The 16,975-nt window shown below is 38.6% G+C and overlaps 1 protein-coding gene across 1 annotated transcript; it reads right to left on the bottom strand.

The window, feature by feature from the left end:
* Positions 1-2,317: 2,317 nt before the first annotated feature.
* On the bottom strand, positions 2,318-16,758 carry C5H12orf40 (chromosome 5 C12orf40 homolog). Its single transcript, XM_027815441.2, has 11 exons — positions 16,597-16,758; positions 15,645-15,777; positions 15,091-15,157; positions 13,095-13,295; positions 10,023-10,129; positions 6,910-7,430; positions 6,607-6,670; positions 5,832-5,892; positions 5,657-5,723; positions 4,499-4,581; positions 2,318-3,920 (listed from the first exon to the last, which is right to left on the bottom strand). Exons 1-11 carry the CDS (start codon positions 16,697-16,699, stop codon positions 3,297-3,299), a joined length of 2,031 nt encoding a protein of 676 aa, XP_027671242.2. The 5' UTR covers positions 16,700-16,758; the 3' UTR covers positions 2,318-3,296.
* Positions 16,759-16,975: the final 217 nt, after the last annotated feature.

The following is a 16,975-nucleotide window of genomic DNA, read 5'->3' as shown; positions in this document are numbered from 1 at the left end:
AGCTGATTTTATAGGAAAAAAAGGTTACCAGCTGCATATTAAAACTGCTTCTCACTGAAGCTTAGGGTAACATTTTCCATGAGAGTTTTTTGGGTTTTTTTTAATGCGTATTTAGAAGCATTTGAGTGCCACTGTTAAACCAATGTACCTAGTTTTTGGTTAGTTACAGATACCCTTTTCTCCTTTTCCCCAAGAAAACTCAACTTATAATTGATGCTTACCAAACACAGTTAAAAACATAACACATTTCTGTGGCCTCCCCAGAGACTTAGCACACGGCCAGGAGGATTGTCATGGATGAAAAAGGAGCGTCTCTGCCTATGCTGTTGCCTCAGAGAAAGCTGGTGGTGCCTGACCATATATTGGGATGATGGTCATTACTGTAGGGTACAAATATTGGTGGATTAATAGCATTGGGTGCTGAAGCATCAGCTGAAGAAAGCATGATTTGAGGCTACCACTAGGAGAGAGAGTAGATTACTATTAAACCAAACTCAACTCTTCCCAAAAATCAAAAAAAATCAGGTGAAAGAAAGCACCTGAGCAGCAGGGGAGACTGGCACTGAGGTAAGGTGAAAGCATGATTCTCTTCTAATGCAATAATAGTAATGTAAACACTTTAAAATACTCCTCTAGTGGCTAAAATGAGCACACTACCTTATTTATCATCATTGCCAGCACACATACCACTACAAAGACAGTTCTCTTTCTTCTGATTGCTTTGCAATTACAGGTAAAAAATGTAAGGTAATTGGATTTTATATGCTTTCATCCAAAGGCTTTGGAACATGATTATCTGTGGTGATTGACATATCCCAAGTGGCGCATTACTGCGTTAGAGACATGTATGCAGCTCTCACAGACAGCCAGCCAGAAAATGTGTGTCTGGCACCGAGCTATGTAATTTCAGTCCTTACTGGGAAACGGTGCAGCCTAGGCTGAAATCTGGCTGGAACCAGACAAATTGTGAAAGCTTCTGTATTAGTGGCTGAAGTGGAGATAAGCTATACCCACCGAAAGGTTTGAAATTCTGAGAGATCATTTAAGAAAGAGGTATTGCTTCATTTGAACACCTCGACATATATATCCATACAGTGCAACCAGCTCCCTTTTCCCAGTTCTGACCTGCGCTTTTTGTCCTGTAGGTTCATAGGAGCAGACCGCAAATACAACCTGCGCAGAGGCTTGCTCTGCAGATTGGAGTACCTGCCTGAATTTGGGTAGCTCACGTCACTGTAGAACAAAGCAAAATTTCAAAGTCCCAACAACAATGCCGCTTGCAGAGGTCAGTAGTGTAACTTCCATTGCAAGTTAATGGCAGTTTGTCTTAGGTTGGGTCACTTCAGCACTTCTCCAAGCCCAGCCACCAGAGAACTATCTGGCCACGCGGCAATTTGATATCTGCCCGTCTAATAAAAAAACCCTCCAAACTAAAGTATACTGCGCTGGAGCTTTTAGCTGTAATGTGACGCAGCATATTGCAGGAGGCTGGCAGACCAAGTGAGCTGGAGCAGTGTCGGCTGTGGGGAGGGCCGAGAAGCTGGATGTGCACCGCTGGAAAGGCTGACAGGTACGTACCAGGCACGGGGGACGGCTGGGAAAGGGCACGCCTTCGAGATCTCCTCATTCAAGCCAGCACAGGCTGCTGCTCATGGGGCACAATCTGAACGAGCTTCGTAACGCTGAGTGAAGAACTGTCCCTTACAAATTACCGGTGATGGCTGAGCTTCCAGCAAGTCATAGCTGTTATTCAGATAAATTGTAGTTCCTGCGAAGAAGATGAACATTGCAGTTTCAGATTAAAAAAAAATGACCAGAGAGGTTGCTTTGACAATAAATTGAGGCAACCTAAAAGAGAAAATCTGCTGATGTCAAGCCTTAGGAAGTGGGCAGTGAATTGGCTACATGTCACACATTTCAAAGGCCCAGCTATGCAAACCACTTCCCACATACACAATTTATATATGTAAAAGACAATGCTTTTTTCTTCCAAGTACCAAAAAGTCCAGGGAAATTTTCTGAGATGCAGTTTCCAAAATGGCATAGCCATAAACCTGAACACTGTTGAACAATATAGACCTCGTGGCTACCTAAAATGGCTCTTAGCTTCAAAAACAGAACCCAGCAGAAAACACAGCCGCTAGTTTCATGATGAGAACAGGACAAAGAATGGTAATGAGTCTCATCAGGGCTGGGTGACACACATCCCTTCATCCACAAAATCTTTTATTACAAAACGTAGAAATAAAAGAAACTGACCTGGTGGGAATAAGGGCAGTGAATCTTTTAACAGCTGTCTGCAAGGGAGAAGGCACAACATATTAACCTCATAAAAGAAAATCTCCTGCACTGTTCAAGGAATAGTCTCCAGCATAGCTTTTGCCCAAGCCCAGTTTGTAATGAGCAGGATCCCTGCACACAGCCAGCTGGCTAACACTAGCCTACACACACACATATAACAGATGTATAGTAACATAGATTGATACGTATGTATAGTAAAGCTATATTGATATTTAAGTAGAAGATGTCAGTAACAGAGTGAGTCTCCCTGCCACCTTTACTAGGAACTTTTTTAGAAGGAAAGAATATAACCTAGAAACAATATTATCAGAAACTTTTATTTGTTGTGATTTGTAGCTTCACACAAATACTGAAGAGGAAAGCATTTCAGATTTTCAGTCTGCTGGCAAAATACAGAAGCACGTAAAAGATTTGTCAGTATTAACAGCTAGAGAATGACTCAATAGATCTGCTATGGAAGAAAAATTAAACATTGGGGTTTTGTAAAAACAAATACATTTGTTCTTTTTAAATTACATTGTATTCTATGTGTGCAGATGTACATTTTCTGTTGTTGCCCATCTCTGTATTTAGTACAAACATATGGCAAAGGCTAGTATGTCTGTCAAAATGGATAAGAATCAGATAATAGTTCTGAACTAAGAGCCATATCAAATATGTTTTGAAGTGAAACAGAATCTTTCTACTACCTTCAAGAGAAGCAAAGTCAATCCCAAACTACAGAATAGTACGGATATATGCTGGGGACACTAATCTAATTCCTAAGGTATATATTTACTAGTACTAGGCTATTGTAACAGCTGGAGATCTATAGAAATATCCATAGTTAGAGACAGCAGTAGGTAGATAGATATCCATAGTTAATACTAATTTAAAGCAAAGAGCAAAAAAGTATTTTTTCCAATCAGGCTAGAAAAATTAAAATATGTCAGTTCAATGAAACACATTGAGAACAAGACAAAACTTCTGTATTTCTTACGTGCCATTCTAGTTGCTCACTGCTTATCTCTCTTCTTCATTGTATCAATATAGTTCAGCACCTCTAGAGTCCTTCCGCCACCCAAACTCAGATACTCAGCCTCAGAAGAAAACGCCGCTATTCCTGCTATGCTGTCTGTGCCCACAGGCTGCAGCGCCTCATGCACTGACATTTTGTGCCTTCCAGCAGTGCCTGTGGCACTGGGAGGAGGGACCTGCCTTGGGCTGCAGGCAAAGGGGAGGGAGTTCCCACAGCTGCACACCCGCGTGGTGCCACACTGGGTGGCAACATCCACTTTCCGTATTTCTGTCACAGAGCTCTCAGTCTGCGATGAAGCATCACACCTGGTACTGCGGGTGACTTGCTCTCTTTTAAGAGCTTGGTGTAATGGGCTGCCCTCAGAAGGGGCGGTATGGATTTTGTTTTCCTTTTCTGTGGCACATAAACTAGAGTCTTTCTCCTGAAGGGGGTTTGCTTCTTCTCTAGTCAAAATACTGCTAGGCTGGAGAGGCACTGTTCTGGGGTGACAGGTTTTGGGGGGCTCCATGCCTGCTGAGGCTGAGACTAGGCAGGCATCATCTATCTTCAAGGACTGTTCATTCAGATATTCATTCTTTTTGGCTGTGTCTTCCTCTTCAGCCTGTTTGAACAGAATTGTGTGAATGCAACTGTTTAAATAGTTCAATAACTAAGAACTAAGTTAATGAAATAAACAGAAAGGCCAGAACTGTCTGGTTTGGGTTGTTTGGGTGGGTTTTTTTCATTCTTTCTCCAAGGATGTAATCCTGGCCTTTGTTGAAGAGAGCGTGGGTAAGGTGGACCTTCACTTTCACACAGAATTTATATTCTTACATTGTGGCATTTTTGTGTTCAAGAAGGACTGAAAACACAGTGTGTCAAATCCTCCTGCCTTACAGGCATGTAATGTAAAGCGGCTATACATTAAAGAAGAGTGCAGAAGCTTGCTTAGCATCTTCCCACAGTCATGTTACTATAATTTCACAACGCCTGGCATTATCTAGAGACCAGACGACATGGCTGTTAAACTACTTAGGAAAATTTACAGCTAATCATTCCTTGTCTTCCTCACACATGAAGTTGCCTTGTACAAAACAAAACCATAAATAAGATTCCAGCTACATCCACCCTTAGATGCAGTCGGGCATACAGATATCATTCAAATGAACCCCTGTGAACCCATAAAGGGGAAGTACTCACCGTGTCAGGACTAGAGCTGAAACAGGTGTCTGTTGGCCTTGGAGAGTAACTGGGAGACTGGCTGCTGAGTGATGACTCCGCATCTGAAAAACAAGATGAAAAGTTACTCACCAAAAGTTCACCAACCATGCCACTCTCAAGTACAGCCTGTAGAATTAAACATTACTACTTCTGATGTAGTTTTAAGATACTGTTCAAAGAATAAAGTGTTAGTGAGGTCAATACAGTTCTTGGCAATAACTAATTCTTCTCTCAGGTCAACACAACTTAACAGAAAGTGAGCCCCAGTGCTTCCGCTGTGCTGTTAATCAGCTGTTAATCACCAGCAGCTGAGCTGCACTACTCAAAAGGAGGAAGGCCTTTGCAGAGCAAGGGCAGGCAGGGAATGCAGGAGACTCCCTGCACACATTGGCTGCCATGCAAGTTACGTGGTTTTTTTCTTGGGAGATCTTCTGCTCTGAAATGCAGCCAGTACAGCTGACCCCTACAGCTACTGGGGGAGCAAAAAGGACGTGGGATCTCGCTGCTGATTCCCCTTCACTCTGTCCACAACTGGAATGACAGCATATAGTCTAAGGAAGGAGAATAAAGAATAGTAAAGACTAGACCAATAAAATGGCACATGTCAAACATCTAATTAATATATTAATTTATACAAAACACATGTCTAAGATTCCTTCCAATCAGCAGAGGTCTGCAGGAAGAGAAAGAAAGAAAAATACTAGCATTTAACTGGCACTTTTATTGTATGGTAATGTTAGTTAACTTGAGCTATGGTGTTCAGATTAGTACTCTTGACCTCCCTCGTGTTTTTGTTTGTTTGTTTCAGCAGTTACACCTACTTCCAGATCTGGCTTTTCAGTTTAGGGAACAACTTTGGAGGAAATGGGACAATGAAAAAAAAGGTGTGTAATACTCACCAGAGACGTGTTAACCTGAATTTATCACTTCAAGGAAAAGCAAACACAAGTAGTTCTTAATTACCTGGCAATGCTAGTCATTTTTATACGGTGCTGTGTGAATCAAAAATACAAGCCCTCATCAAATGTAACATCCTAAAAAGATCAAAATACTTCTTCCTGGCTTTAAAAGTAATTGTTTCAATTTCACAGGAAAAAAAAATTATTTTTGAGTTAATAATGTATCAATGATACTAACCCTTCTCCATCTTGTGAAGATTTGAACTCACTCCAAACTTACACACTTTTTCTTGTGCTGCTGTGAACTTTTAAAAATAATGAAGCATTAGTAGTAAGGATTCAGCTGGATCACCACCTCAGATGAATGGTGCAAACAGTAGGTTTGACAAAAAAAATGTCTCCATAAAAGTTACCTCTTCAAATGCAAAGAGCTGGTTCTGTCTCCAGGCTGATTCTGCCACAAAATCATTGTCACTGAGAGATGCAAACACAGAGTTCTCTGGTAAATTATTTCCCCTCCTGTACTCCGCGCCCAACACCCCCCCACCCCCACCCCCCCCCAATTAAAGTCATTACTGGTGACTTTTTTGTCTTCAGGGTTTGGGGTTTTTTAATCTTCAGTAACCATGAAATGCTTCCCACTATTGAGATCATTGAACTTATTTCTGAACATGAGATTTAACACCAAGAATCTGCTGTTCACAAAATTTTTTTCTGCTGAAATGCAAAATGTAATATGAGAGATGGCAGAAGATAGTGCTGCTTTGTAAAATGGAAGGTGTTAATGGATCTGAGTCTTTGACAAGAACATCTTTTGTAAAACATGGGGCACTCACATATGCTAACTTTAGCCCAGAGAAGAGACTAACTTCCTCTGTGGTAAGGTAAAGGAGACGGGGTCTTTTAGAAGGCAAGTCAGAGCAAAAGCTTAACTTCAGGGACTCAAAATTGTCTCATGAAACAGTTTTTCTCTGTAGTTATTATAGGCAGATGAACAATGGTATAAAGGACTTACCTGCGCATTGTTTTGTTCACATTATTCAGTACTGTTTTCACTGGGAAAACCTGGGTCCTCAGTAATACTGCTTAGAATTTTGTCTTTACGGCCTCTTAGCAGGTTTTCTCCAATTCAGCAAGGTCTCTGCAGTTATCACTAGTTATTAGATTGGTAATTTCTATGGCACTCACCTTTTTTTTCTTGCGTAGTTCTGCATGTTCTTCTTTAAGTTCATCTGCTGATAAGCAAATGTATCTAAAATAAAAAAGTAAACCTTGATCATAAAACACAATAGCATAAATGCAATTTGAAAAGTAATGGGTTTTTAACTTTAAAAAATAATTTAAATAATTTGACTTAAAACTAAATTACTGTATTCTGGAGATTCATTACATGTTTTCAGTCAGGGCAGACACATCTCTGACTATAAAAGCATATGTCTTTAAAAGGAATATAAACCCCAGAATATATGTCCTTAAAATATTGACACGCACCGTTTGCATGTTTTTCTTTCTTTTCAGAGGGTATGAAGTAGTGCTGTCCCTCAAAACAGTCCTGCATGTGGGTTTTATGAAGTCCACTGGTTTTCTTGTAGCTTGCACTTGAGGCACTGTTACTTTTAAGTAAAACCTGTTCTGGAGCTGTGAAAATGCCTTTAAGGTGTCTGTCTACAGGACTTTCTTTTGGATTGATTGCAGGATAAACTTCTCTAGTATCATAAGGATAATTTCTGTTGGCCATTTGATTTCTATCATCAGGATCAATGAAAAAAATATCAGTACTGCTTTGGTTAACAAAAGGATTAAAATGGTTTGTGGAAGGATTATTATGTATTGGTTGGCTTTCATCTTCAAACAGTGCCAGAAAGGAACAATCATTTCCATCTTGGGGAGCTTTCAGTTCTGCAGTTTCTTTCGCAACATCAAACAATGGTTCTTTTATTCCTTCACTGTTTTCCACTTTGTTACTGGTCATTATCACTGGGTTTTTCCTGGCAGAATTCATATAGTCTAGCCTGAGGGGTATGAGGTGGAGGGTGGTTAGACAAGAAAAAAACAGTTTGCTCAGTAAATAAATAAGCAAAATGCTAACTACTAACACAACAAATAATGATAATTTGATGATAAAATTCTCGAAGACTTTACTGCTCATCACACTTGCTTTTGTCCCAAAGGTACATGACATCAACTGAATTTTTTTTCCACTTTATAGCGAGGTTGACTTAAAAGGGATTCTGTTTCATGGTGACTCCAAACATACCAAGACCTGGAGCACATCATCCTGAGTAGGAAACTGTGATTTATAAATCAGCCACAGTATGTCACTGCTGCTCCACCAGCTGACCAAAGAAGTTCACTTTGGAAAACAAAACAAAACAAAAGGAAAAAAAAAAAAAAGAGAGAGAGAGAGAGAGGGAGAGAAAGAAAAAGAGGAAGACAGCTTCTTCTGTTCATAAAAATAGTTTGTTCTTCAAGACTAAAGTTCTCTCCTGTACTGAAAGCTCTAATAAGCTCTGTGTACTGCTTAATCCCTGGTCTCTTTAGGAAATTACTTCCATTTTCACTCAAGGTCAGTAATCCTAATTCAGCACAGAATTTTTTTATTCAGCTGTCAGAAGGCCTGTCAGACACTTTCTTTTGCCCATACTTCCCTACCTCACTTCTGATAGTAGTGGTTTTGAAGATGCTATCATGCTAGCATCATTAGCATGAAAGCTTACTTGGCTCTTAATCTAGCATTTTCCTTGCTTTTCTTTCTAGGCTTGATCTACTGACTGACCTTTCAAAAAATGTGAGCAAAAAGTTGAGAGGCTTCTGAAACAAAAAGAAGTGCCAAAGGTGGTCATTCAAAAAACACCCTTTCTTTAAAAAAAATTGAGCAATACTATCAATAGAACTTGCAAACTGAAATGTAGTACAGACAATTTACTGGAGAAAAATTCTGTAGTTTTGCTCAGCAAATACTTGGAACTGGATAAAGATCCTAGAGAACTTAAATGAGAGTGTCCTCTACTTACAGAAACCTCCCCAAAACAATTTTAAAAGACAAAACAGTAACTAGAGCTTATTTCTGGAGAAATTTGATAGATCTACATGAGGAAAGTAAAACCAGTTTGTGAAGCAATTCAGATGTTGCTTCTTCACTGCAGCTGAACATTTGGTAACGCTAAGTAAAAGTTAATAGTAGATGAGGAAATAAGACATCTAGAATTTTTAGTTAATATTTATTTATCTTGAGGTGCCACAGCTCTCAGATGTATGCACATGGATTACACCATCAGTGTGTTACAATGACATTAAACAACCATGTAAGTTTATACCCTGCTTTTCACCAACAGTGAAAGCAACTCCCTTCTCAGGAGAACTGTCAGCTCTTGAGGTATAAGACGGCTACAATGGATGAAAACAAAACAAGGATGATACAAAGAAACAGATTTGAAGAACTGTGGGAAAGGAGATGTTAGTGAACCATGAATGGTCAGAGGACTAAGGGAGGTGCCATAAGCAGATGAGTGCAGGCCTCAGGGTCTATGTAGAAATGAAAGAGGAGATGTAGGCGAGATAAGGTTACAAAAGGCTTTAATGTAAAGATATTAATCAGAAATTCAGCAAGATATACAGCAAGGTGAATGTTATTGCCATTTTAGGTTTTGCTGGAGAAAGCCGGGCAAAGCTGGGAGAAGAGAGAAAGAGAAAGTTAAGGCACTAAGACAGGAAGCTGATGTGTTCATCTAGTTATGATGTGGTCAGTGAGCTTATCAGTCACTCGACTCCCCAGGCAAACAGTTTGTAGGTACTTCAGGAACAGCAAAATAATATATGGCCCTTTTATGGCTCTATCCAGTCAAAGCTAGAGACTGACTGACAGGTACTTTCAACCAGATGGCAGACTTACGGAATGAAAAGAGTGAAGAAAGATTAGCCTTGTAATACCACTAGATCCAAGGCAAGAGCCCCTGGAAATAAACTGAAATAAAATGTTCAGTAAAAATGTGTCTGGCCCTAACCTTCTGTGATTAAAAAGATTTTTAATCAGCACATACAAAAAGAAATATATTCTAGTCTTCTATCCCTTCTTTTAAAAACAAAGTGTGTATTCTCATAAAAGTACTTTTGAACCAATTCTAAAAAAAAAAAAATAATAACAGCTGTAGTAGGATCATATATGAAACAGAAGGAAAGAAAATGCTTTGTTCCTGGAATCCCAAATGTAAACAATGTAGGTGGAGAAGCTGCTCAATTGCTACAACATCAAGGTCATCAGACACTTGCAACAGTGACTCATGAAAGCTGGGGTAGCTACCCTCCCTGGGCCTCTTAGTAAATCTGTGCTTCTCGCTCAGGGTGAATTCAGTAACACCATCATGTTCGTGATGTTGCGAAAAATAGATTATGGTTCCAAGCACCTGCCTAAAATTAAATTTTGCTTTCTTTCAGCAAATTTAAATAGCTTACTATCTTCAGTCTTTCCATATAATTTCAATTTCTGTTTATTTGAAAAGCACCAAAAATCAGTGAAAAATCAAGTAGCAATAACCTTCACATTATCTTAGCATTTTCTTAAATTTGACTGTTATTTCTCTCTTGAATGTAAAATCATTGCCTACCTATGCAATGGCTTAAACAGTTCCGGAGGCATTGTATCAGACTTCCTGAAAATGCACTGGCTTGGAGGTATTGTAATCCAAGGGTCTTGATCAGAACTATTTCCTGGCTGAGGAAACAGTAGCAGCTGTCAAACTCTGAATATACATAATAGTTATAGTGTTTAAAACTTTAAAGCTGGGTTTACAAACAATATATATGTTTCTCCACTATTTTTACTTCTTTTTATCTTCACAGTAGAAACCCAAACCTTACAGCCAAACTGAGTTCTGTACTCATACTTTTCCATATTTGCCCATCTCTGTTAATATGCAAAATGTCCTTTTAGCACCCCATCCTCCCATAGTATGAACAAGCTTGATAGACTGTAACAAGCTGAAGTTCCACTGAAGATCACATAATCATAGAAAGCTGCTGTCTAGAAGGGACCTAAAGAGATACCTAGTCCAACCTGCTCAAAGCAGAGCCAGCTTCAAGGCTAGATCGTTCAGGATTGTTCAGGACTGAGATTCCACAACCTTTTTGGAGGGCCTCATCTGGTTCTTAGCTACTTTTCTGACAATGTTTTTTTTCCTATACAAACAGAATTTCCATTGTTGAAAATTGTGGCTTTTACATCTTGCCATTGCACTGCATACCTCAGGCTCTGTCCTGTCTGTAACTCTGTTTGGACTGTGGAAGACAGCAGTTAGTTTGCCCCACGCCCCCACAGCTTTCTCTTTCCCAGGCTATGAAAGCCCTCTTCGCTCAGTCTCTCCACATTCATCGTGTGCTCCAATTCCCTAAAAATTTTTGTGGCACTTCATTGGTCTTCCTACAGTTTGTTGATCTCTCTCTGCTGGGGGTCCCAAAACTGGACGCAATATTTCAGATGTGTTCTCACGTATGCTGCTCAGAGGGAAATTATCACTTGCTTTTGACCGCTGGGTATGCTTTTTCTAATACAGCCCTCTGTGTAGTTGGCATTTGCTGCTACAGGGGTGCACTGCCAACTTATAAAACTTGTCCACCAGCACCCACAGGTCCTTCTCTGCAAGATTACTGCCTACTCAATCAGCCGCCACCTGCACTGATGTATGGGGTTATTTCTCTCAAGGTGCAGGGCTTTGTATTTCCCTGTGTTAAACTCTATGTAGTTCCTGGTTGCCCTCTGCTTGTCAAGATCCCTCTGATTAGCAGCCCTGCTGCTGTAATGATCACTGCCAATATGGTGTCATACATGAACCTGTTGAGGTGCTGAGGGTACATTCTGTCCCACTGTCCAGTTCTCTAATGAAGATGGACTGGACTTATTATTAATCTTTGGGGATCCCTGCCATTACTGATCTGTTGCTAATTAGACTTTGAGCATGACAGTTAAAAGCCATTTTTTTACCCATCTTACTATCTGCTCATCTGGTTCATACCTCCCTACTTTGGCTACCAGGATTTCATTGGGAAACCTTATCAAAAGCCTTCCTAAAGTCAAGGTAAATATTATCTGCTGCTCTCTTTTATTCATAGAGCTAGTAAAAGAGAATCAAGTTCATCAGGCACAGTATGGCCTTGGTAAATCTACGACGGCTGTTCCCAGTCACCTTCTTGTTCTTCATGTACCTTGGAATTGGTCTAGCTCCATAACCATTTCAGGGACAGAGGCGAGATGGTACTTCCCCAGATTTTTGCAGATGGGCATAACATTTGCGTATTTCTTGACATTCAAAAGCTTTCCTGATCATCACAGTCTTTAAAAGATGATAGACATCTGCCCTCCAGTGGTGTCATTCAACTCCCTCAATATACTTGGACGTGCCCTGTCCAGTGCCATATATTTCTTTATCTCTAGGTTACTAAGGATTCCCCGACTTGTTCCTTCAATACTATTTTGCGCCACTCTCCCCCAAACTCTCTACTGAGCTTGAAGATATGACAGTGAGCAATCTTGTCAGAAAAGCCTGAAGCAAAGTAGATTTTGAGTGCCTCAGACTTTTCCATGTCCTTTGTCGCTGGGTCTCAAGTCTATACAGCAGTGGAAAGCATTTTCCTTGGTTTCCTTTTGCTGATTACACACCTAGAAGCCCTCCTTTGTGCCCTTCTCACACTTGTGAGTTTCAGCTCTGACCATCCTAATGCCACCCCTCCAAGCTCAGGGGAAGCTTTTATATTCTTCCTGGGTTGCCCATCCCTCCTTCCACACCTCCTTTTCCTATTTGAGCTGAGTCAGGAGTTCCCAGATTTAGCCAAACTGGCCTCCAGAACATACTCGTTCTCTTGCACATTGAGGTGGACTGGCCTTGTGTTTTGAAAACATATTTCTTGGGCGCCTTTTCCCTCCAGGTCAGCTTCCTGTGGATTTGTGCTTACCTGTTCCCTGAACAACTCAACATCTCCCTTTCTGAAGCCCTGAAGTACTCCTTCCTCACCTCAAGACTTTAAAATATCATTGGTAATACATGTAGAATTTGTTTAATTATTTTCAATAAATAATATATTTTATAAATATTATATTTGCTATTACTTTTCTAAGGATGATTCTTTTAAGAACCCAAAAGTTAACAAGAAGAAAAAAATAGTAACAGGCATCAGAAAAAATAACTTTCAATCATTTCTTAAACTTAACTTGAATTAAACAGCAGGCTTTTCTCAATCCTTTTGGGAGCATTGAGAATACTGTAAGAACTATGTTACTGAGACAGTGTATGATTACAGATTAGGTCATGGTGATCACCTGGGATCATACGATAACCAGTTAAATTAATTGTACATTTAAGAAAGCTGTATTTATAATAGTATATACATTTCAGCTTTCTTTAACCAACTTTACAAGCCAGAAACAAAAGAAAGCCAGCGGTATGTGACTCACTCTTTCTGCAGATATCAGCGATACTGAAAGCTCAATGAACAAAAGCTCAAGTTAAGTGTATTTCATAACAGTGAAAGAAATATATTTGTATATATGCAATATTCATTGCCAGCAGCATACAAGAAACGTTAATCATTCACAATTACCTTCGCCATTACATTAACTCTACATCCCAAATAAATGAAAGTTAATTTAAAATAATTCTGTGGAAATGACTAAATATTAACCAAACCTGGTTTTGCAGCTTCTCTTCATAGGTCTGTTCCCAAGTGTTGCCCATTAAGTTTGTGTTGAAATTTTCTTCTGAGAGTTGTGTACAGTTAGAGGACCAAAAATCAGTAAAGGGCAATGGAGAGGCACTAAAAGCTCCTGTTATGTTGTCTTCATGTTTCATACTAGAGTCAGCATACATTAATTCTGTTACCTGTGATAACTAGACAAAACATAGCAAAGAGGTATTTTACTTATCTAAAACTGTTTTGATGTAAGCATAAAGTTCAAAGTAATCAAACCTTTTCATATCTTTTACATCTCTGCGCATATACCATACGCAAGAGAAAATTTTCATGGATTCTGATAAAGTATTTTCATTAAAAACATAAGGTAATAAGGGCTTATTTCAGGGAAACACATAAGTACCTACTTAAGTTGAAGCAGACATACAAATGTTATCCTGAGGACTGATGGTTATAAATATATTTTTAGCTTTAGATGTGTAGGTAAAGCTGACTTGGTTCTTAACTGGTAAAATGAAAAATATTTCACTCCATTCTATTGTAAAGAGAACTCTAGCATGTTGTGATACCAACAATGGTACCGCAAGTAGATCAGAACATGAGAAATGTGAAGGCAAAACTCGTGAAATATCACTGTATCCACAGCTACATGGAAGTAATGCCTGTAATCCAGTTTATCCAGTGAAAGCAGCACAAACTACTAATGGACTGAAAAAGCCTTGTATATTAATTGCACAAAATCTTTGTACCACCAAACTGTGAGTTTCCAGAAAGCTGAAAATTATTAATTTTATAGCCTTTCTTTCTGTTTAATAAAGTGGATGTATTTTAATTTCTTAAATTGGATATACTTCAATTTATGAAGACTTAAAAACAGCCCTTTGCAACACACAGGCCTTAGACTTCCTTTTTTGATTGATACATTAAATTAGCTAGCTTTCTGTGTGTGCACCCTGCATTATGATGTGTTTTGATGAACTGATGTAAATCTATCCATACAAATGGAGGTTGAGGAGAAACTTAGGTATCATTCTGATTCGTTATTTCTGACCACACTAAATCTGAAATATGTTCTCTCTGTCTTTGAGAAACAGATGAAAAATAGTCATAAGGGAAGGCTGACTTAATGTGATATCCAGAAAAGTAGTGGTAGCTCATGGCAATCTTGGCTGAAACACATTAGCCAGCTGAAATTTTCACCTGTACAAAATAAGTCTTCCTGACTCAAAAGAAAGGAACTTCTAACACTAGAAAAACATCTGTCTTTCTCACTCTAGGAAAACATGCTTTGGCATTATGAATGGACCAAGAACATGCAGAATAATACCATGTAAGCATCTTCCACAAGCATCTTTTCTTCAGTCCTATCTGATATGAGCAGCAGGAGTCAGTGGAGCTATATTATCAAGCAAGTCTAATTAACCTAAACTAAGTGTCTTCTAACACATTGACTTTTTTGTTGTCTAGTCAGTTTTTTTACGCAACAGTGGAGGCGGGGGGGGAGGGGGGGGGGGGGGAAGCCCAAATTCCATCTAAAGAATGTTTTCGACTGTAACCTCAATGAGTGTTTGAACTTCCCAACTGTATCTACTTAAAGTTCTCTTAAGTTCCTCTTACAGACTCACTTCTGTCTATGCGTCTCACATTTCATCATTTCACATTTCTGCATATTGTTTTTAATTTACCTGCTGTTGGCCTCAGTCTCTTTCCCATAATCTCTGTCCTTTCTGACTAGCTTACAGCACAGATATTCTTAAATATTTTTGAAAATTCCTAAGACAAGGTGAGCTTTTCAGGATTTATGTTAGAAATAGCAGGAACAAATATAAAATATGACTGGCAAATAATATATCAATATAGCCTTAAAGAGGAAGTCTTCATATCTTTCAGTATCCATGAAATTTTGTCACTTTTTGAAAAAAAACACTTAAAAATACAGTCATTGCTGCACATTTTTAGCTTTACAACACTGATAACAATAATCCTACTTACATTATGCTGATATTTTACTTTCTCTGAGAGATGCTGCCTTCTGCTGTCCAATACTTGCTTTTGTAACCTTACAAAATGAATAAAAACAGCCTATGAAGTACAAGATATAAGATCTGTAAGATTAAAAACATTCTGAATATTAATTTCAAAATAATTTAAGAGTATTTTTCCACACATCCTAAAAAGGCCTGATTCTTTCTAGCAGTTAGAAGCAGCCAGCATGTGAGTCAGTCACTTTAGGTTGTCTGATGTTGGATGGGAAAACAGTGTTAAGTGGAAAATGCTGTTTGAATAGCCTGCTCTGTAAGATAAACTTAGTGTATGTACCTGACATGAGCAAAGAAAAATTATTTTTAAAAAAATTTCTCAGCTTCTTGTACAGTTTTTTATTTAGCATTTACTCTCTCATAGTAAGAGTATCACTGGAATGCCAGGACTGACTGTAAAATTTCTTTGTCTTAAAATGATCTGTGTTCACTTAATACCCCAAATATAAGACCATCATGAAACACCTCTTCATTATAGCTTAACTACTGCCTATTTTATGTAAGTACCTGTTCTGGATGTCATCTAAGTTTGACATATGTTGTGTACGTAGTGGTGACATTGGAAGCTCTATGTTGTGCCTCCTAACAGGTATTTTCACATCTTTAGCGATATCAACGTGGACTGGCTTTCTCATGTTCTCTGCAATGAAAATATTTAAAATGTCAGCGCTGGGCTTGGAGAAAGTTTGGAGCTTCCTGAATTTTCATTAGAGTCGAAAACCTGTTTGTTTAGGTTTCTTAATCCATTTAAAGCCATATTTTTTGCTTTCTTTGTTACTAGCAATGCAAGAGCTCTTGTTCTAAATGGCATTGTAGTATAACATTATTTACAGTCTGCTACTGTGTGTAGACAGGCTCTGTTGCCCTCCTCAGTCACCTTCTAATCTTCCTGAGCATTGGACAACAAATTCTCTACAATCTGGATTACGAATATGTCACAGAGGATAAGATTCATAGAATCATAGAACCTTTTAGGTTGGAAAAGACTTTAAAGGTCATCAAGTCCAACCACATCCTTAAGCACCACATCTACACGTAAAGAGTTAAGATTCAGGTTGTAGGGGTTTTTTAGGAGTTTAATAATGGATTTTAAGAAAGATACTCTGTGTAGAACTGACAGGCTATTCCAAATGCTCCCCAAAAGTTATGAAAATGGAAAAGGGAAAAAGAAATGGATATAGGGTAAAATTAATGAACGGAATGAGGAAGGTGCATAAGTGTACAAGGCTTTAAAGGTGAAGTAGGCAGTTGCCAAAGTTATTTGAGTCCTCTAACAGCCTGACTTTATTCAACCATAATTTTTGTATATACATACAATCTTTTATTTTAAAAATAAAACAAGACTTATTTGAGCTTTAAATTATAAGTGGAAGAACAAGAGCTAAAATAATAGCAGTAATAGTTAAGGATAACTGATCCTGTTAACTGTGAAGTAAGAACACTGTTACACTAAACTCACCAGTGTTGTCTTTTTTGTTTGATATCTGATTAACAACATATAGATTGAGGAGATCTAAACTGACTGCTGAACTTTTAGGAGATGATACTCCCAGAAGCTTCATCTTTGATTTAAGTTTCCTCTTTTCAAAGAATTCCTAGATTTTTTCAAAGAGAGAATAAGTTTTTGACAGAAGCTTCAACAACACATTAGAAGCATATGCAATTCTCCTGAAATTAGCATGAAAGACTTAGTAAACAATTCCTAAGAATGAAAGCACACAATTAAATCTCTCTGAATTCTCACACCCTGTCTACTGTTATTCAGTTTGTTTTTATTGCCTTGAAATAGACCGCAAGTATAATTTGGTTATATCCAAAGTAAATCACTGTTCTATTGA

The sequence above is a fragment of the Falco cherrug genome, chromosome 5, assembly GCF_023634085.1.
Source record: "Falco cherrug isolate bFalChe1 chromosome 5, bFalChe1.pri, whole genome shotgun sequence".
Classification (NCBI taxonomy): domain Eukaryota; kingdom Metazoa; phylum Chordata; class Aves; order Falconiformes; family Falconidae; genus Falco; species Falco cherrug.
This window is presented reverse-complemented; position numbering and strand designations above follow the sequence as displayed.

Bases quoted from the DNA above. Each gene is read 5' to 3' on its own strand.
- C5H12orf40 (XM_027815441.2), bottom strand. From the start codon at position 16,699: ATGAAGCTTCTGGGAGTATCATCTCCTAAAAGTTCAGCAGTCAGTTTA. The intron at 15,158-15,644 runs GTACTTACATAA...TCATTTTGTAAG, and splicing joins TTAGATGACATCCAGAACAG to GTTACAAAAGCAAGTATTGG. The intron at 13,296-15,090 runs GTAAGTAGGATT...TGTTTTGTCTAG, and splicing joins AAGTAAAATATCAGCATAAT to TTATCACAGGTAACAGAATT.